The sequence below is a fragment of the Penicillium concentricum genome (assembly GCF_028827145.1).
Source record: "Penicillium concentricum strain IBT 3081 chromosome Unknown utg000001l_segment0_segment0, whole genome shotgun sequence".
In the NCBI taxonomy this organism is placed as follows: Eukaryota; Fungi; Ascomycota; class Eurotiomycetes; order Eurotiales; family Aspergillaceae; genus Penicillium; species Penicillium concentricum.
In genome coordinates, this window is record NW_026622754.1 from 2,956,212 (window position 1) to 2,977,001 (window position 20,790).

Below are 20,790 nucleotides of genomic sequence, written 5' to 3' on the forward strand. Positions count from 1 at the left end.
ATTAGATCCGTAGTTCGAGATAATGACTGAAATTGACCAGAGACCAAATACAATGTTCTTGTGAGTCGGAATAGCCAAACACATTAGACGCCGAACTCCTTTCACCCCCGCCTTATCGTGATAAACACTGCGGCCTGAGGCCACCAAGTGCTCATATAAATAAAGCGGAGCTTGATCTTCCTTTTCTTCACCTCCATGTCAACGTCCCATGCGTCTAAATTCGTCGTCAAATACCACTGAAACTTGCGATATATATGCTACCACAATTATCTTCTTCTAGCCAAAACTCACTTACACACCAGTCCACAATCTACAGCCTATTAATTAAACAGTAAGTCCAAGTCCCCTATCTCCTACCACGCGTGTACGCACAGTCCACAATTCATCCAGCGACTTGCGTCGCGCTCTCCAATGATGCGAACTCTGGTAAAAGGTCAGACAAAACCACAACACCACCAAAGAAGACTCACCCAGCAAAACCGATGGTACTCCCGCAAACACCAAAACCCACGCAAAACACACAAGCCGACCCCGGAGCGAACTTCAAGAGCTACTACCCGGCGCATTCGAGCCAACCATCTCTTTCCAATAGACTCCCCATCTATTGGACCAGCCATGATAGTGCCACACCATCACAGTGCTGTGCCCAGACCACGACCAGACGCCTCCTCGATCACACTCCCAACAACCAACTCCACATGACAGCATTTGTCCCCACTCTTCCAGCAGAACACATTCGTCTCCCATCGGCTCGCTGGCAGGCTGCAGCGACATCCAGATCCCAGCCATCACCCCCATGGCTCGCGGCCACGCTGAGACAAAGCGGCGTTGGTCCTGGATCGTGGGAGATATTGTGTACATTTACGCCTCTATCCGTCCCGAACTAGTACCGCAACTGTGCTTGGTGTCTGCGTGCTACCGCTGAGATCTCGCTTTTCGACAACCGTAATATCATCGATATTGCGGTGTTGGATCGCTTGAGGTCCGCTTCGGGATCTTGTATCTTGGGGCGTTTGGGTGGTATCGTGTACGGTGCTAGGTCTATTGTGAGAAAGTACGGGAAACGGGGAGGTGGCGCCGCTATCTGGGGTTGCCGTGTCCGCTTCGCTTCCATGAGGACGGGAGGGCGACCAATGGCTGTGGCGTATAGGGTACGAGGGCTCGGGACTAGGTGGAGAGGGGGTTTGAGTGAACAGGTGGCATTCTTATTGGTGGTCTTTGGGGTGGCTTTGAGTTGGATGTATTCCTGCTGCCGGCGTTTTGTCGGGTCGGCGGAATATGGACGTCTCTCCAGTCCCCTCTTTGGCTGCTTAGGGTGATATACTTGACTGCTCTTCCTCTCTTCTTCCTTTTCTCTCTTTTATCTGCTGTGAAGAGTGGTGCGGGCGCGTTTTTGTGGGGGGTTGGAAGTTGGGAGGCGGAGAGGTGTGTTGGTTGGGGTGTAGGCTGGAGGTGGTTGGTTTTTGTGATGCTTGGTGGTGTTTTGGGGGTTTGTTTTGGGGCTTGTTTATGGCTGGGGTGTGGACAGAGGTGTTTGCAATGGGACAAAGCACCGCGGTGGGTTGATGTCTGGTGTCTGTGGCTTTGATGGTGACACTGTTGAAATTATACCTGAGGAGATTACCTTACACTTGGCTCGTTGTTTGTTCGATGGGTTGCAGCTGCTAACGTCTGCCACAGTTATCTAGCATTGACGATACTTGGATCAGATCCATTATGGGATCTAGACGTTAGGGTGGTACGAGTGGTGACTTTGGGATGTTTCTACAAAAGTCATTTCAGTGTTTTCGCCGCCTATATTCTATATCTTGCGGCTGATTCTTCTTATCCTTCTAGCTCTAGCACTAATAAAGAGAAGAAATATCCAAGCCAGAAATTACTTCTACAAAAATATCCAAGACTTCCAGAAAGACTACCAAAAATACTTACAAGGCCGCATAAGCGGCGAACAATTCTTGCAGTATATTTACGCAGAGTAACAGAATTTTTCTGATATAACCATTTCATTGCCATGTGGCCAGGGGTCCATGGAGCTATCTGTACTGTCAAGTTCACGCATCTTCAACCACACCCCACTGCTCCGCTTCCTCCCGAGACCGATCACCTTCATTCACATCACCATCCGAGAACCATCGTCTACATGCCGAGACGCGACCCATCGCAGACCTCACTTCCATCCATGGCAGGTTCAAAGGCCCGTCATCCCACCAAGGTGAGACACAGACCTTCGACCAACAACCGAGAAGCAAGAGAAGAGATAAACGAAAAAAGAAACAAGATAAGAGAAAACTAGAAGGAAGAGACCATCTCAGGTAAAGAGAAATCCTCAAGACTTCAACTCGATGATGACGTACGTGGAGATGTTGTGCACTAGGTAGGTATACAACGATGAGCTAGGTTGGATATCAAGTGCTCGAATTCAATGGGCTCATCGCCTAGAAGATCAGTTTCCATGTACACTTCCAGATCGAGATCTGGGAAATAAATAGGCACAAGTGGTAGATTGATCTGTCATGTCTGATCACAAGGTTAGCGGGTGTTGTTCGACGTCACGAAAATGTTCACTCACCGAGTAAGTCTTGAGACGACATGAAATCCACCGCAAAATTCAAATGTTTGGAAGACCGCGTCGATGGCGGGGAAACAGATGAAGACGCGGTCATGGAAGAGTCACCGGGGTATTTGAGTTGGCGGTTGCCAATAATGCAGAGCGCGGAGAAGTCATAGCTAAGCGATAAGATGTAGCATCATGCGAGGGGACCGCTCAAGGCTTCATGATTCGTGTAGTTCATTTTCCTTCATCCGTTGCCTCAGCCGGGTGGGAGGCTCCAGGGGTAGGTGCTGGGGTATTGGCAGACATCTGGGGTGGCATTTGTGGCATTTGGTTGAAGCCGTTGCTGGGGGTCCGATGCTGGTTAGGTGGGAAATGATGCGTTTGATGGGGGCTTGACGAAAAGTGGGGCTGCTGTGGGTAGTTGCCACGGTTGGGGGGCACTGGGTTGGTTAAAAACTGGAGACGCTTGAGGGGGGACTGTAGCCACACTCACTATGTCCGGACTGCTGGGGATATCCGGGTTGGCCGGGCATAAACATGACTGATTGAGGAGGCTGCCCGGATTGCGAGTTCTGGTGCATCATCATCGGTGCACCACGGCTCGGGCTTGGGTACCCACTATGCGGCTGAGGTGTATGCTGGGGATAGGCGTGGCCTGGGTTGGGGGAGTACATGGGCATCTGTGCGTTATACGGAGTCATGCCTTGCGGGACTCCCATGTAGGGTCCATTCGAGGCCTGCTGCACCATCATAGGAGCGCCATTCACAAACTGAGGACCACCACCCTGGAAAGGTCTCATGTGGCCGGGTTGAGGGCCACCGTAAAACTGAGGCATCGGTTGTGTAAAGGAAAGCTGGGCATGGGGAGCCATAGGTGACGGATATCCATGCTGCATCCGCGGGGACGGAAAAACCTGGGAGTTCGACGCGGACAGCTGCATGCGGTGATGATCATCCACATGCGAGGGGCCATGAGGGCCCTGAGAGTGAAGACCGTGCGGTCCATTAGCAGGACCAGAAGCTGGCGGCATGGCTGGGGTACCTTGCTGGAAGTGGAAGGGCACCTGGTGTTGCGGGGGAATATTGGTGTTGTTGGAAGCGGATCGGCCCTGGGGCGATACTGTCGGCATGCCGACAGGCTGTTTGAACATCTGATCATACGTCTTCTCTTCGGTGCCATCGGCGATGTCCCAAGTTGGCACAGTCTTGTAGGGTGGTGGAATACCACCATTCAAGATAACCAACCTATCAGTGCTATCGGCGTTCTCCTTCTTCATGCGCTTAATGGGATTGAATTGGTCACTGATCGAGGGTCGTTCAGAGATAGGCAGTGGCTTCCGGGGACCGAAGAATGCAGTCGGCGTTGTGGCGCGTGATACAGAGCGGTTACGAGAGAAAGGCCGAGGGCTTGCAGCAGCTGCCGAGGTACCAGGCGTGAAAGTGCTTGCTGCAGGGTTTGGCTTGAACTCCATGGCTTTGACATTGAGCTTGGTTGCCGCAGAAGACCCAGCCTGCGACTTGACAGGACTGGTGATTCTCTGCTGGTCGCTGGCAGGACCAGTCGGGGGTCCACGGGCATCTTGAATGGGCAAAGGAGTGGGAACAGGTCCCATTCCCGCGCCCTTTCTCTGCTGCAGATTGTCCGCTAGTCGATGACTGAGCATGCCAACACCAGGACGTCCCGGCTGAACGCCTTGCTGAGGGAACCTTCCACCAGCTCCAGCGAGGGGCCCGGTGGGAGGATAGCCCTGACGAGTGCGGTTGTAGTTTTGACGATCAGCAGGTGCAGATGGGGGCACAGCACCAGTAGGTCCTGCAGCACGAGTAGGAGGCTGCTGTTCTGTGGGAGGTGTGGTAACCTTCGGCGTGGGCTTGTCGTCGCCCTGTTGCAGCGCTCGTTGCATGATTGCTTCCTGCTTGATCCTGTCCTTGGCGAGGATAGGAACCAGGTCTTTGGGCACGGGAGTTGAGAGTTTGAAGCTCTTGGAAAACTTCATCAGCTCGTTGAGTTTCATGACTCGGTCATATGAAGCTTGGTTGCGGCGGCGCTCCTGCATCTTGATTTTCTCGCTATTTGCGAACTGACGGAAATGATCCAGCACCTCTACCTCCACGTTTGCGGTTGCATTTTCAGGCGCAGCCCGCTTTGTAGCTGGTACAGCAGATGCAGTAGGTACTACTGGTGTGACACCCTTGCCCAAGGCACTCTTTTGCTCGGTATCTGCTGGGGGTTGCAGCGATGCGACCGGTTCAGCTTGCTTGTCCGAGGGCGCCGCTTCCTTTGCCGCAGCCTGGGAGGGTATAGGGATAGGAGCAGTGGGCACCGGAGAAGCAACGGGCTGTTTGGCGGGTGTACTGGGAGTCGCAGCAGGCTGGGGAGCTGCCTGGCGGCGTCCGGGGGGCATGTACTTGTTTGGTTGGCCGGAAAGCAGGGGAGGGAAGGCTTTTTCTTCGCGACGAACACCGCTGTACTTGTCTTCTTCGTCTTGGTCGCCAGTATCCGGTGCAACAATGCCACGCTCCTCGCGCATGTGGGCGTTTTCCACATCTTGTCCCTCAATCTCACGGGCGATCCGAGCTGCCTCTGCCTGCTTCTGTTTATAGTTGGGATCCGACCGGTCGAGGCGAGTAGTGTAGATGTTCTCATCATAGTTGGTCTTGGCACCGAAGAGGCGCTCGTTTGCCTCAAACTGGTCCCAACCCGCAGAAGTGTTGCTCGTGTCAAGAGACATATCAATGTCAGTCTCGGCAGGTTCCCAGCGCTGCAAGGTGCGCTCGCGCATCGCTAGGTTTCCAGAGATATCACTATCGGTTCTGAAACCTTGGGAAGCACCTGTGGTCTAAATTAGTATATACACAAACGGATCTGACTAAACAAAGCAACCCGTACCGTTTGGTTCCTTGGCTGAAACTTCGGCTGTGGTAACGTTTGGAACGGAGATGTCAACGACATCCTTAATATCGAACGACATGATGTGCTCGGGCCCGGGGCCTATGTACGGGGTTGCGACGTCACTGACGCCGTTTGCCCGGGGCTGGCCTTCTTGCGAGGTTCGCTGGACCATCTTGAGCAGGAACGAAAGCTCGTTGGGTTCCATGGTCGAGGAAGAGAAGATACCGGTAAACTTCTCTCCGGACTTGGTGGTAATGGTGGTGTGTAGGCCCTAGGTAGCAGGTTAGAATTAATCGACAGAATGGCGGTGCGACTGGGCTTACAATGAAGCTGGCGAATAAGAAGACAAGGCGGTCATGTGCATGGCTATCAGGGGTGTTCGACTCCTTCTGGTTGGGTCTTGGAGACCCAGACTGTTTCTGGTGGGTCACGTTGCCGTTCGATGAAGTGTATGAAGATCGTTGGGTGATGGGGTTGGTCCCTTGGGTCCAGGCCTTGTGGGAGTTTGTGCGCCTATGCAGTAGAACATGCGTGCGTTAGTGGTCACTGGTCACGAAACAGAGAACAAAACATTTCTGCCAATGAATCCGACAGTTTCAATTGGCTATTGATGGCGCACAACTCGATGCAAGCTTGCAACAGAGCTCACCGGCTCAAGGGCGCGTGCACGAGCTCAATCGCCGAGAGGACAAGGGAAGGGCACAATCAAGAACAAAAGGAGGGTATCCCCAAGTCCGGAGGCGATAGAAATACAAGTTTGGTTTTAACAGGGAAGGGCTGAACATACCGTTGTCCACCATCTCCAGGGCTGCCCGACTGTCGTCGGTTGTCGGACCCCTTGGTGCTGTTACTAGACCTTAGAGTAGATCGGCCAGGATTGGGGGCACCCGCGCTGGCATTGCCAGACGCGTTGGCCACAGAGTTGAGAGCAGAAGCCATTGACTTTAGTGTCAGTCAGGGCAAGCTTGCGTCGTGGAACTTCACACGGCGGAAAGCCGCGAGGATGAGGCACGATGTCACAACACACCGCCTGCACAAACAGGACTAGGGGGGCAAAGTGAGGGGGTAAGCAACCACCACGGAATTACCGGAATGCCAATGGGAAAATAAAGACTAATAGACTGGAAAGAACAGATAGAAAAATAGAAGCAAGAGAGATGGGTTTGTCGCAAGTTGATGGGGGGGGGGAACGACTGGAGAGAGAAGTCACGCGTATGGTATTGTATTTGTGTGTTACACCCTTTTTCTTTTTTCTTTTGTTTCTTTTTCTCTTTTTTTTGTGACTTCAACTGTTCCAATGGGATTATTGTTGATTCCAATGAACAACTATATGTATTCTGTGCTCTTGGGCCTCCAACCCTAGGATAGGCCAATTGTCAATGTTACTGACAAGAGTACGGGTCAGGCTGAGGTAGCTCCCACGTATGGACCCATAGAGTTTAAGACTATAATATGGAATGGTGGCATTTGTGCGATATAGGGTCAGAACCCATGTACCTATTAAGATATATTTACCTCCAATGCATAAGCTAATCGTATGAACTACCAATAGAAATAAGCACATCCTCGGGGCAGCATGGGTATACATCTTGTACGATCAACTGCATTATTATGTCTCGACTTTCTGTCTCGACTTGTGTTGCTCAGGTCTCATCTAGTAGGCTACTTTGCATTTTGCTCTTACTCTTAAATGTCAGTATATATATATATGTGCTTATGGACTTATATCTGAGGTCATTCACGTATATCGACATATCTGGTTCCAAGGAACTTTCTCGGGTGGGGCTTTTCCTATTTTAACCATATAACAGTCGGGCCCACTATATAGATTCCATCAGAGCTTAGGGTAATATATATTACAGGGAATTCTGATGTGATCTTTGGATGAAATTTTCAAATACAATGCCCCAGGTCCAGGAGGTATACAATATAGGTTGATGGGTTGCGGCCACACTTCCAGCCTTGGATGGTTTCTGGTCATTGCAGAGGCAACGTTAGGAGCCGCTGTGCGCCTGACATGAAGCAATTGGTGCCTTGGATTATCAGTATAGTAGGCATCGTGTTGAGCCGCACATTTAGATCGCCGATATATATATATGTTAAAATTGGTTGAGAAAAGCTTACCAAGTGGCTATATCTCAATGTATGTTCCTCTGCAAGATTTATATTATTTCCACCTCCCCGGGTATGTTTATGATAGAGAAGCAAGCAAGAAGAGATCATGGATTATTTATGGCCGTGAGAAAGAGGGCGAGATATAAAGGCACGAGGTGCTGCCCAGTTGTATATTAAATCTAACCTGAGGCAATCTGCTAGCATTCTGTGCGAAAGATCCAAACAAGTGCAGGATTATAAGAGAAACGACTCCACTGTCCTACACAAGGAATATAAATAGAGGGGTGGAGAAGTGGAACAAAACAATAAGGCACGTTCTAGGAAAGGGAAAAGGCCTTATCGGGTACTTATCAGTGATGAGCCCAGTCTGTATGTTGTATGTTATATGTATTCTATTTAAACAAGTATATAAGGACAAGTTTGAGGTGATTGTATGACATTAAATTAGGGGTTAATGGTCGATCGCAACATATGTATACAAATGTACATATGTACTAGCTACATACTACCTGAACCCTTGAGGGTCCCTACATCTTTACAGGGCTATACAGTAATATACAGTATTTATGGTATTTGGGTATAAATCACTGCTGATCTTCGGTTCGGGTGCGGTAAGTTGACAGGAGGCTGGGCATCATCTTCACACATGCTTGGCACTACTTCTGCCCTATTTCTCACTTTCTGTTCTCACTCCCTCGGTTGGGCCTATCGTACTCATGCAGTCCTCAGGCGTTTCAAGAACCCAGTTCCCCTATCCTGAACATCTGGATCAACAAACGTCCCCTCAGCGACCCTCGGCGTCTGGTAGTGCCGACACACCCATGGCTACCCAGCAGTCCGGGCGCAGTTCCTCCGCCTCGTCTCGATCCCAGTCCAAGAATCAGGTAAGTCTCTGGCTGCCTGTCAATTGCATACATTCCAGCTAATGAACCGGTGCCTTCCCCCACACAGCCCGATAAGCAAATATCCCAAATCGAAAAGAGCGTGACGCATCTCTTAGTTGCGACAAAACAACTCCTCGAAACTCTAACCCAGTGGTCTCGGAAGCAAGCGTCGGAGAACGATGTCTCGGATGTATACGTTCGACTGGGCTATGAATTTAACTTGGCTTGTCGGGCCTTTAGTGCCATCGGAGTCGACACCTCAGATCTCGGTCCCGTACCAGACCTGCTCCGCACCATACTTGAAGACACTCTTAGCCAAGACGCATCCTCCCAGAGCCTCGATAGATACCTCCCCCGAATTCGGGATATAATCATCAACTTGTTAAAAGGGTTGAAGAAGAAGCAGGCCCGCTTAAGGTCCCGGCACCAGCGTGAGGATGGCCGACCACCAGCACGGCAAATCAGTGCAGGAAGTATCGCTAATGGGCAGGCAATTGGTCAGCTGTATGATGAAGCTGCGGCATCTACCTTGCCGGCTACTGCCCAGTCCCCCAGAAGATCGAACCGACGGTATGGCAGCGGTGGGTCTCTGGAGGATCAACCGGCCATTGCTCGAACCTCCTCGGCACCTTCAACGACCGAACCGCGCACGACAAACTACGCCGAAAGAGAACTATCGCGGCGAGAGGCTCAGCAAATGCTGTCTCAACCCACCCCCTTTGATAATGAGACCACCCCTCGAGCCAGCGCATCCAATACCGCTACGCCTCCAACATATATGACACCCACCGGGTTCTCTGCGCCTCCACCTCCACCTCCGCCCAAGGAAGATGACGCACTGGGGGCTTTGCAAAGAAGTGGAGAGCTTGAGCGACGTGCCTCACGACGATTCTCTGCTTATCAAATCCAGAAACATCTGGGCGCATCTACCAACGGTGTTCCTGTTTTGCCTACCCAGAACTCTCCCATCCCCAATCGTGGTCGTGATGTCCGCGAATCTTTGAACGCAGTCCGTTTGCGGGGCTCAATTACTCATACAAGACAACGATCCAACAACCGTTTACAGGAAGCCGCCAAGGGTGCGCAAGGTCCCCCATCCGCACATATTCCGGATGTCGTGGAAGAAGAACGAACCCCTCCATCTGCCGCACCTCCATTACAGCCACAAGAAATCGATACCGCATCATTCGAGTCGCCCAGAGAAGGGCATGCTCCCGATGAGAAAGACGATACCGTGGAATCTGCCATTGTTCCTCCGATCATTCCCCTACCCCAAGAGAAGCCAACACTTGAAGGCGCTTTTGAGCCCGCAAAGCCAGCACCCCAAACCCCGAGAGCAGACTCCTTTGGACCGTCCGCCGAGCTCGCAACACCTTCATCAGCTATTCAATTTGCTACCGAGCAACCCTCACCGGGCAAAGAACTGACGCTGTTCCTTCAGTATAAAAGCAAAATTAAGAAATATGTGCTTCCAGATGGCATTGCAGAGCTCACCATTGGGCGCCTGCAGCTTGCCTTTATTGAGAAATTTGCCTGGAATACCCACGATAACGGCGTTGATTTGCCGGAGATTTATATCCAAGACCCAATTTCGGGCATCCGCCATGAACTAGAAGATCTTATTGACGTCAAAGATCGCTCTGTGTTGGTGCTGAACGTTGACAACCTCGATGAGGTCAAGAAACATTTCGATGACAGCCTGGGAAGCGTGCGCCTCCTGGTCGAAGGCGTCAAAGAGACACTTTCTGGCCAAAGCGATATCATCCAGCGGGTTTCGGATCGCCAGCTTGAAGCTGCCAAGGAAATTGCTCGCTTGGCTGCTGCTCCAGCCACTTCTGGTCCGGCTGCCATCGGAGGGACTTCCAAGGCATCGATTGCCGGCAGTGGAAGTCAAATTGCTGAGCTTCAGACTTTGCGTCGTGACTTGGCTGTCCTGCGACAGACATACTCCAACTTTACTGCTGATATCACCGGTTCTATGAGCGCAGTCCGTGCCAAGGCAAGCAAGGTCAAGACCGTCGCCGATGATGTTACCACTCCCTCTTATGAAGGTGACGCTGGCCGTGCTCGCGTCAACACTGGCAAGAAGGAACTTGCAGGTGAATCAGAGCGGTTGGTCGCTCGCGTCGATGATCTCCAAGATTTGGTTGAAGATCTTCGGAAGGATGTCGTGACCCGCGGCGTTCGTCCTCTCCCAAGACAATTGGAGGGCGTCAGCCGTGACATCAGCATGGTTATGAAAGAAATTAAGAAAATGCAGGACTTCCTGGGTCGCGAGAAGCCTATCTGGACTAAGATCTGGGAGAAGGAGCTACAGCTGGTTTGTGAAGAGCGAGACCAGCTTACCATGCAGGAGGACCTCGCTGCCGACTTGCAAGATGATCTCGAGAAGGCAACTCAGACTTTCGCCCTGGTGGAGCAAGCTACGAAGGAGCAGGTCATGACGACTCCAACTAGTGGCACCGCTGTCCGCGCCCCATCCAGGACTCTTGGAATTGACCCCACCGTCGATCCCATGAAGGCCAAGGATGGTGTCCTGGGCGAAGTCCGCGCATTGCGACCCAACCACGAAAGCCGACTTGAGGCCATTGAGCGAGCCGAGAAAGCACGAAAGGTGGAGCTTGAGACCCGGCGAATCGGACTTTTCCAGAAGGAACTGGGTGCATTTGTCGATGAAGGCAAATTGAAGAAGAGCGGTGGTTTCGAAGAGACTGAGCGCCTTCGGACTGCTAAGGACGAGCGCATCCGCAAAGAAGTTTGGGATAGACAACAGGCCCGCAATGCCGAGATGGAGAAGGCAGAAGCGGAAGCTGCTGCTGCGCAGGCAGCAGAGCAGAACAACGAGGGCGGGGGAGATGATGACCAGCAAGAAGGTGGAAAAGAGGCGAGTCCGGAGCATGACGATCAGGCAGAGAAGGCAGAAGAACCGCCTAAGTCGCCATCTTCCGACACAGGGAATCCAATTCTCAAAGCACCAGAGGAAGAAGACAAGGCCCACTCCGAACAGCCCTCTACCTGATCCTGTATTGATCTTGGACATCCATTCACTCTCTGTCTCATCCTCAGCCTGGTCATCCCCCACCCTACGAGGTTTTATCCTGAATTTCTTATTGCCAAGGGCAAGTGAAATTGGATTCACACGTTTATTTTTTGTTTTATTGCATCTGACATCGCATTGGGGCCTTGGTTTTGTTTTCATTTCCGTTGATACCTTTTGGCGTGTTTCCTGTGCGAGAGCCCCTATGTCATTTACTGAGGATACCCTGCGAAACTGTGCTACTAGCATTTGGTCTTGATTTTGCAAATGATATGAGCACTTTTGAATTTAGTGTTGGGATGTTCTTTAGTTTGGAGTAACAGTAGTCCCTTTGATGCCGTACTGCGTAGACTGCTATATATAGAGACAATGACTCTCAATACTCAACCTAGCTAATATAAATGCCCCCATGCAGTACTAACTACATATACTAATTACCTGTGACTTGTCCTGCAAGCTAATGCAAGCTAATGCGTAGCGGTGTGCCTGCACTCCCAGCCACCTTTTCATGCATTGATATATAGAAAACCTGCGCCCTTAATTTATTCCTTGATCGACAAGCATATTTTCACCTCAAATCTGTCAGATCTAACTGAATTGCATGTTCAACAAGAGACACAGAAATATATATTTACCCCATTTGAACCAACCCAACTCGAAATTTCATTTCCAACCAATTCATCCGCAGCCTTTGTTGGTGAAAGACATATCTGAAACCACCATTCAACAACAAGTTAGCCTCCAACCCGACTATTATCACTAGTCTCAACCTAAAAACTTCGAGATCTATTCTCGATGCTCAGCGGCAGCATGCAGCTCCTCCACGCCCTCACTGTGTTCTGCTCACTGTCGCAGTTTCCAACACTAGCTTCAGCTGAAAATGAGAATGCAAACCCCTCATTAGATGAATCTAAAGAGGTTGACACTCTACTGCCATCAAATCTCATTCTACAGCGCAATGCTGCGATAGCATCTCAGCTCGCAGCAGGACCAGCCCGCGGCGTGAAGAAAATGAGCGACGATGAAGGCGAGAAATTCTTCCTTGATTACTGGAATTTCGGGGATGTCTCTTCGGGTAACTTATCTGAGCGACACCTCACCGATGAAGATGGATTTTCCCCTGCGCGCTTTGTGGCCCAATCATACCCGTTCGGGCCATCTTATTCTTTGGGCTCAGATGGAGAGAATCATTTCCTTCCCCGTAGAAACATTCATAAGGCAAAGAACCTGCTGGAATCACGAGACTTCAAGTGCCCAACTGGGACATCGGCGTGTACATCTATCGGTCGATCCGATCGCTGCTGTGGGGCCGGGGAGACGTGCGAGATCGTCGCTGATACGGGGCACGGCGATGTGGGCTGCTGTCCTAGTTGGAAGATGTGCTCTGGGATGATTGGGTTGTGTAAGAGTGGGTATACAGCTTGCTCGTCGGCTTTGGGGGGTGGATGTTGTATTCCGGGGTATGATTGTGTTCCAGGGGGATGTGAGTGGTTTTCTTTTCTTTATTTTCTCATTTCCAGATCGTTATGGGGTTGAGAAGGCATTTTCACTAATCGTTCGAGTAGGCGCATATATCACTGTTATTACGGTGACTGTTCATTCGACTGTGATGTTGTCTACTGTGACCTACTCAACCAAACCAGAGGATACTACATCCACTTCCACTTCCAGTTCCTGCTCTTCCTCGACGATCTCTTCCCATAGCAGCCAAACCACAACAAACGATATCCTGGCACCGCCAGCACGACCTACGAACCTCTCAACAGTAACCAGTGCTACCCATGGCGAAGATGTCTGTCCGACTGGTTTCTATGCCTGCTCCGCTGTCTACCACGGTGGCTGCTGTCGCACTGGACGAGACTGCGATACGACTTCGTGTCCGGTCACACCTTCGACGACCATTACATCGAACGGCGTGACGATCGTAGCGCCTGTCGCGACAACGACGGAACACTCTGGTGGAAACAGGTGCGCACAGGGCTGGTTCCACTGTGCAGACACTGTGGGCGGAGGATGTTGTCCCATGGGCTTCGCCTGTGGTGCTAGCTGTACTGCGAGGGACACGGCGGTTGGGACGACTGTCGCCAAGGAACAAGCCACCGCGCCCAGCGCAGATGGCGTGATGCATCGGGTTAGCAAAACGATGTTGGGGATGATGCTGGGACTGAGTGTGGGAGTTTGGATATTATGAAAACAGAAGACACGATAAACATGAAATGAGAAAATAAACCTGAAATCCGAAAACAACACGGAATGTAAATTTTATAGCTCTCCCCACGGGGGTTTAGTAATCGGCAATTGACGGGGGCTAAATGAACTTACCGGCTGCTGCACTCGGAGCTGATCACCGAATCTCGCCGACACCGGCAACCTCCTCTCTTCGCACTTCTTCTTTTCTCCAACCCTTCTTTTAACGTCCTGTGAGTAAAGATTCTGTGATCTGGTCACACAAAGTTCTGCTTTGCAATGACTTTGCGATCCCAATGTCGCCCAATGATGGCCCCATACTGACATCCCACAGCTTAAGCCGCCATCATGTCCGAAACTCCCCAGGCACCTCTCCCCTTCATCTACCAGTTCGCCGCCGGTGCGGTGGCTGGTGTCTCCGAGGTATGTCTCTCTTTTGGAAAGCGATTCCGACTTGATTCGTGTCGGAAACCCTCACGAGGTGCTTTATTGACTAACATGTCCCTCCCCGCACGCAGATCCTGATCATGTACGGCTCCCCACTCCCAAATCTTGGTCGCATAATTGCTTCTGTTGGAGATATACTTGGTATGATGTACAAATTGGATCCAGTTGACGATATATGACTCGCAGGTACCCTTTGGACGTGCTCAAGACTCGAATGTAAGCAACCCGCCGGTCGCAACAAACACCGACCTCATATAACCTGAGCTAACAATATCCTGCAGTCAACTTCAGACCGGACCCCCAGTCCCTGGTGTTGATCACTACAATGGCATGTTCGACTGCTTCCGTAAGATCGTTAAGAACGAGGGGTATGTGATCACCCCAGCGAAGCAGCCACGGCTCTCTCTCTAACACGCGACAACGCATGCAGTGCTTCCCGTCTATACCGTGGTATCTCCGCCCCCATCCTGATGGAGGCACCTAAGCGTGCGACCAAGTTCGCCGCCAACGACAGCTGGGGCAGTTTCTACCGCAACCTGTTCGGCATTGATAAGCAGACCCAAGGCCTGGCCACTTTGACCGGAGCCACAGCCGGAGCCACTGAAGCCATTGTGGTTGTTCCTTTCGAGCTGGTGAAGATCCGTCTGCAAGACAAGGCCCAGGCCCACAAGTACAACGGCATGTTCGATGTGGTGAAGAAGATTGTGGCCGCTGAAGGTCCTTTGGCTATGTACAACGGCCTTGAGTCAACCATGTGGCGTCACGTCCTGTGGAACGCAGGTTACTTCGGCTGTATCTTCCAGGTCCGCGCACAGCTGCCCGCTGTCGAGCCCGGCAACAAGAACCAGCAGACCCGCAACGACTTGATCGCCGGTACCGTCGGTGGTATCACCGGTACTCTCCTCAACACCCCCATGGACGTTGTCAAGTCCCGCATCCAGAACACCTCCAAGGTCCCCGGTCAGGTCGCCAAGTACAACTGGGCATGGCCTGCTCTCGGTACCGTGATGAAGGAGGAGGGTTTCGCTGCCCTTTACAAGGGCTTCACGCCCAAGGTCCTCCGTCTCGGTCCCGGTGGTGGTATCTTGCTTGTTGTCTACACTGGTGTCATGGATTTCTTCCGCAACATGCGCGATCAAAAGCAAAAGTAAATTTTGCGTGGTTGAATGTTTGATAGCGAAAGTGTTTCCCAAAAGCAACCATGTGAAACGGCCATTTCACCTGACCCCGATCCCCTTGCCCCGATACCCTCTTCCACTATCCTTTCCCACCTTGGATTCAGACTTGATAGAACATGTGCAGGAAGTTGTGGTTTTTGGTTTCTTGTCTTTCTACAACCTAGCCTCTTGGCATTATATAGAGAACAGCCACTAGATGGACATAAAAACAAATAAAACAACAAATTCATGTGTTTAGTCTACTTCGATCAAAATATAAATCTTTGTACATTTCCGTCAAAGTTGACAAGTAGAGCAAGATACTTGATCATGTATTAACTACGACTGACTCTTTCAGTTTACCTACATCATTCTACATAGTTCACAGCACAGGTTTATGGGAGCTGTGGTAGTATCGACTGGTTCTAATCCAGTCCTGTTGTTGAGACGCCCAGTGCCCAAGGTCCATCATCAAGGATCGTAGAACGACGAACATCCCTCGCAGTCATCGTCGCGGTATACGGATTGGCACGATGCATCGATTGGCTATAAAAAATCAGCAACGGCATCAATGCAAGACGCTTGAGACTTACCGGTTATCCCACCAGACCATATCGCCGCCAGACAACCATTCCATGCTGAAGACATACTGCTCCGGTTAGTCTTGGATGTTTTGAACACGGCTGACTTCAACTCACCTTTGACTGTGTACAGTGTTCGATCAACTCCCAAATCAGCCGCTGGCTCTCTTCGGTGCCTTTGCCGACGATCCGCTTGGCATGCGCCGCCAGGTACAATGTTTTCCGTCCGTCTGGCGCTGTTTGCACGAGACGGTGATAGGCCGGTGGCTTGGCTGCCAGTTCGTGAGGAAGAGGATTTCCAAATACAGCTGGTGCCGCGAGCTTTCGGGAATGCCAGAGACTAGATGAAGTTAGCTTCAAACACGGCGAGATTTCGAAACAGATGGCGTACTCGTGCTCAACAACGAGGTTCTCAATCTCGTCTTTTTTCGCTTGAGATAGGTCACTGTATGCACGACGTGTGTCTGCAAAATGGGTCCACGATCCGCCCTCGACTGGATTTCCATGAGAAAGCAGTATGGAATACTTGGATCGCTGTTGGTGATATGTGGAGTCCTAAACTGGTCAGTACCTATTTGTCTCGCTTGGAAAGATGATGCTTACGGTGTGCCATAAGGCATTTCCCAGACTATGGTGGTACCTGCGACTGTCCATTTTCACCAGAGAACCATCCAGCTCGATGCTACTCTCATTAGAACGTGACATGTCTTCGAGATTGATCGTGGAACACTCACTTGGCAACGTCGAATAGTAATGGCTCACGCAGTCGGTCATTTTCTCGTCCGTAAAAGAACGGATTGATTTCTAGCTTGTCACCCAGTTGCTGCGAGAATGCAATGTGTCGACTATTGTCTAGCTCCGTCTTGCGGAAGATCAGTACTGCGTACTTGTCTTGCAATGCGATCAACTAGCATCTTGTCAGCGGTTTCATGTATCGTCTGTACTGTTAACTCACTTGCGTGACAACGTCAGCTGAAATAGGCTGGCTCCAGTCAACGCCGTATACTTCTGCGCCAAAAGATGAATCTTCCGAGTGGAGTATTGGGCGGATGGACAATGAGCCTGATTCGATGGTTTGTCGAATACCTGTCCTAGAAGGACATGTGTTATCGTACACCAAGATATGCGTATGATCAGACATTTAATGTGAAGTGAGCTGCATGATCTCTGACTTCGCGAGGCACTCTTCGCTTTTGATATCTCCCGATCAACCCGCACGCGGCTTCAAGCCCGCGCGGGCCGACCCCGAAGATGCCGATTCTTGAGCTGCAGTCACTCAAATAGCATTTCCTACCTCTGAAAAGGTTAATCATTTTACTTCTTCTCATATCACCACAATGACCTCCATTCGAATAACAGCCGGTCCATACCAGTTCCGCGCGAAGTTCGAATCATCAGCTCCCAAAACAGTGACCCTCTTCCGCACTCTCCTCCCATATCGCCAGAAGCTCATTCATGTTCGTTGGAGCGGGGAGGGTATGTGGATCCCATTAGGAGCGACTGATTTTGGATTACCGTTCGAGAATCATACGGCTCACCCTGCTGCGGGTCAGATTCTGTTGTATCCTGGTGGTATCTCCGAAACCGAGATTCTGTTCTGTTATGGAGGCGTTGCCTTTGCGAGTAAGATGGGACCGCTGGCGGCAAGTCATTTCTTAACTATCATTGAAGGAAATGAGAACCTAAAGGCACTGGGCGAGCTGGTGCTTTGGGAGGGAGCTCAAGATATCTTGTTTGAGTTGGATGATGCTGATAGGTAAGTTTGTTTTGTATAGGCTACGGCTTTCTATCAATACTAATTATTCATTGGAATATTGATATAGACATTACTCTGCAAAGCTGTGATATTTTCCTATCAATCATGAAAGCATCCCGTCCATATTCAACTCTGGGAAATCAAGCGACTCTCCAAACAGATTGCCCGCCCAGTCAACACCGGAATCATTCATCAAATCCAGTAGAGACTGGATTGCCATATCATCAATCTCTGTTTCCTCAATATGCTGCTCGTCCTTTTCAGAGACTAGTACCAAAGCAACTGCATAGTGAACAATGGCTTGGAAGTCGTGCGCAAAATGGAATCTCGTGGCCGGAGACACACTGTCGAAGATGTTTATTGCAAGACGGAGGAGTCGAGAGAGAACAGAGCATGAAGAAGAGGGAAGGCGTGTACATAGTTTCCCTTGCTCTTGACTAGAATCTTCGCTGCAAATTTGCAGGCTTTCTGTTTTTCATACTGTCAGTGATTGACGGACTCAAATCATCACTTCAAAGTATCTATAAAATATCTCACCATCTATGATGCCCCGGATATAGCAAAGACATAAGAATATGACGGCGAATGTATGCGAAATCCACGTCGAGTCCACCGCATAGTATAATCGGCTCACGGACGCATGATCCACATTGTATGTCCCACCGGGAAAGCTAGATGGTTCCTGCGAATCAAGCGAGAAGACAATATTTGACTTGAAGCTCGATTGTGCTAATATTATCTGCGCTGCTGCGGTTAGGCTCACTGAAAGCGCTTGTCGGAAATGTGGTTTACTTGAATCTGTCGATCGATGTATCCGTGGGGATGAAAGTAGTGGTGCGAGTGAAGCACAATTGAGGGAGAGTCGATACCACTAAATCTCTGGTTAGATTATGGTCCTAGACATGTATAGATATGTAACTGCATACCCGGGCCGAGGTGAATGGCAAATGGTCGTAATGGGATTCCGTGTTCTCTGGTGATTGTCAATAACTGACAGGATAAGATGCCATATGAACGCACCTAAACGAGAAAACCAAGATCTGCAAGCCATCAGTAAGGTCAGAGGCGAAACCAGGAAAATTCACTTACTTCTCCCAATCATCTAAATCACTGTTCAACCGTTCCAAGCAACTCGCTTGCAATTGACGGCCAGATATATCCCCACAACTAGACATAGCAACATGAACTATTCCGACAAGTTCCACAAGGCCCCTTACTCGAAGATCCGCAGGGGACTGCATCAGCTCATGAGAGACAAATTTCCACGCTACCTGTACTGACGGACTAGGATCAATTGATGCAGGCAGACCGGATGTGAGCATGAGGTTGAAGTTGCATGTCAGCAAATTATACCACACTCGTAGCTTTTTCATGTCCTCTGTAGATGGAACCTTGTTAGGGGGTCTGAAAAGTGATGTGGCTGATTGTTCGAGGCCTAGCAGAGCAGAGTATCGCTCTGCCAATCCCAAGACAACCCAAGCGCTGATTTCGTTGTATCGACTTTTGGTCTCAGGCTCGCGGTAGGTACTTTGGCGTTCAGTATTTTCATCTTCGTCTTCTTTGCTGCATGGCATCCACTGGGCATAGAGAAGAAGCACACATATAGAGTCTAATGTGACATCTGATGGAGTGGGCCGGAGTAGGAGTCTGGAGACCGCTTTGTCGAGTAATTTTGTAAGATCGTGGAACCGGGAATGACCGACAATAGAACCGTCACTGGAAATCAGTATTATTAGCCTGGCGTCTGGGTCTAGCGATTATCACTCCCTACCTTTGATCACCTATATCCCAAAACCGAGTACCAACTGAGCATATTGCGAGAATGAGTGTTGGGCTTGTTTGAGGACATTCCTGCCATGTATCCCGAATGCCTTCATCTAATACAGGCGCTGAGGGATGGCAATGATCGAAAAATCTGCTGCATCTTAGTAGGTGACGATCTTTTCCAATGGAGTCGTAGAATACATTTCAACTGCTCTCTGGACCTCCTCGGCTGTGAGAAGTCCTTGATAGATAGGATCGTATATGCACTTGTATCTCTGGGCTCTCAGAGTCGACTCATCAACTGTTTCTTCTGCAAGCACCCTTAATGATCGGAGTGTTGCGATAGGCGGACCCAGATGAATTCCGTCGATACTTGACTCGGGAGAATCATATATGTTATTTTGATTTCTCGAAAGAACCTCTTCATGCTCAGGCTGGATATCTCTGGGTCTTGATTTTATATTGACGTCGAATGGACCCTTCTGATTTTCAAGCTCAAATATTCGTGTTTCATGTTGATTGAGTCTGCGTCTGGTTTTAGCGTCTGCTCTTGACTGAGTTGTAATCTTCATTCTCACCGATTTTGAAGTTCAATCACTAGTTGCACTAGGCCTGATGGACTCTGAGCGAGATCCAATGTTGGAGCTCTATCTGTCTCGAATGAACAAGTGATGTTTAGCCTTTGACATCTCTTGCATGGTAATTGTAGATTGGATTCTTCGGATGGTAAACATCGCTGTTTCCGCGCGTGACACTTGTATGCCTGTGTTAATAACTGTCTTTACGTGTTAGATGTGCAGCACTCACCTGTAGACAAGCTCGGGCAATGCGACGCGCCTTAGCGGGACGCTCATTATCTGTATGATTGTCTGCCCAGTTAGTATTGAAGGACATTGCTATTTGCTACTGGAAATGAGAGAAGACACATCTTAAAGAGTCAGATCAAAGAAAAGGGCCAATCTGGGGATACTAGCTCTGATAACATCTCGGACGCTGATTCGCTGCCCACACCCATGGTATTTAGACTTCCATGAAAGTCTAACTTGTGGACCTGGTGTCTAATTTGAGGCTCTAACCATGGTTGAAGAAATTCGAAATGTCTATTGGGTACATAGGGAGTCTCTAAACGGAAGACTTGAAGCGAGTATACACATTGTTTTTACCTAACTTTAGTCTTGCCACTTTTTTGTCCAGTGTGGAATGTGGAATGCCTCGTGGGTTAGTCATATAGACTATATATTTCTATGGGTAGCTAAGGAGTTGTGGTCTAAAGTGATAGCTGTATATATGCTCAGAGGGGACCCAATGGTGGTCCACGACTAATAGCGACAAGCTGTTTATTCAATCACTTGCCGTGAGTCGGGTGTTTCGGGATGAGACTACTCCTCGGAACACCTTCTATAAACACAGACGGC

General features: G+C 50.0%; 7 protein-coding genes across 7 annotated transcripts; 4 read left to right on the forward strand and 3 right to left on the reverse strand.

The window, feature by feature from the left end:
* Positions 1-195: 195 nt before the first annotated feature.
* N7517_001123 (uncharacterized protein) lies at positions 196-887 on the forward strand (the record flags this gene model as incomplete). The annotated part of the gene is made up of 2 exons (XM_056718853.1): positions 196-225; positions 375-887. The coding sequence occupies 2 exons, from the start codon at positions 196-198 to the stop codon at positions 885-887; spliced, it is 543 nt and encodes a 180-aa protein (XP_056582988.1).
* A 1,901-nt stretch (positions 888-2,788) lies between these two features.
* Positions 2,789-6,386, reverse strand: N7517_001124 (putative PAB1 binding protein (Pbp1); the record flags this gene model as incomplete). Its single annotated transcript, XM_056718854.1, has 5 exons — positions 2,789-2,994; positions 3,048-5,387; positions 5,445-5,718; positions 5,771-5,960; positions 6,235-6,386. 5 exons carry the CDS (start codon positions 6,384-6,386, stop codon positions 2,789-2,791), a joined length of 3,162 nt encoding a protein of 1,053 aa, XP_056582989.1.
* A 1,892-nt stretch (positions 6,387-8,278) lies between these two features.
* On the forward strand, positions 8,279-11,465 carry N7517_001125 (formin-mediated actin nucleation enhancer; the record flags this gene model as incomplete). Its single annotated transcript, XM_056718855.1, has 2 exons — positions 8,279-8,446; positions 8,514-11,465. 2 exons carry the CDS (start codon positions 8,279-8,281, stop codon positions 11,463-11,465), a joined length of 3,120 nt encoding a protein of 1,039 aa, XP_056582990.1.
* An 813-nt stretch (positions 11,466-12,278) lies between these two features.
* N7517_001126 (uncharacterized protein) lies at positions 12,279-15,268 on the forward strand (the record flags this gene model as incomplete). Its single annotated transcript, XM_056718856.1, has 6 exons — positions 12,279-12,885; positions 13,049-13,614; positions 14,005-14,093; positions 14,304-14,333; positions 14,399-14,485; positions 14,548-15,268. 6 exons carry the CDS (start codon positions 12,279-12,281, stop codon positions 15,266-15,268), a joined length of 2,100 nt encoding a protein of 699 aa, XP_056582991.1.
* A 431-nt stretch (positions 15,269-15,699) lies between these two features.
* N7517_001127 (TauD/TfdA dioxygenase family protein) lies at positions 15,700-16,996 on the reverse strand (the record flags this gene model as incomplete). The annotated part of the gene is made up of 7 exons (XM_056718857.1): positions 15,700-15,820; positions 15,868-15,923; positions 15,973-16,195; positions 16,247-16,410; positions 16,459-16,537; positions 16,590-16,762; positions 16,811-16,996. 7 exons carry the CDS (start codon positions 16,994-16,996, stop codon positions 15,700-15,702), a joined length of 1,002 nt encoding a protein of 333 aa, XP_056582992.1.
* A 196-nt stretch (positions 16,997-17,192) lies between these two features.
* On the forward strand, positions 17,193-17,615 carry N7517_001128 (uncharacterized protein; the record flags this gene model as incomplete). The annotated part of the gene is made up of 1 exon (XM_056718858.1): positions 17,193-17,615. One exon carries the CDS (start codon positions 17,193-17,195, stop codon positions 17,613-17,615), a length of 423 nt encoding a protein of 140 aa, XP_056582993.1.
* A 99-nt stretch (positions 17,616-17,714) lies between these two features.
* Positions 17,715-19,424, reverse strand: N7517_001129 (fungal specific transcription factor domain-containing protein; the record flags this gene model as incomplete). The annotated part of the gene is made up of 5 exons (XM_056718859.1): positions 17,715-17,955; positions 18,375-18,482; positions 18,538-18,651; positions 18,701-19,327; positions 19,414-19,424. The coding sequence occupies 5 exons, from the start codon at positions 19,422-19,424 to the stop codon at positions 17,715-17,717; spliced, it is 1,101 nt and encodes a 366-aa protein (XP_056582994.1).
* Between the last annotated feature and the right edge of the window lie 1,366 nt (positions 19,425-20,790).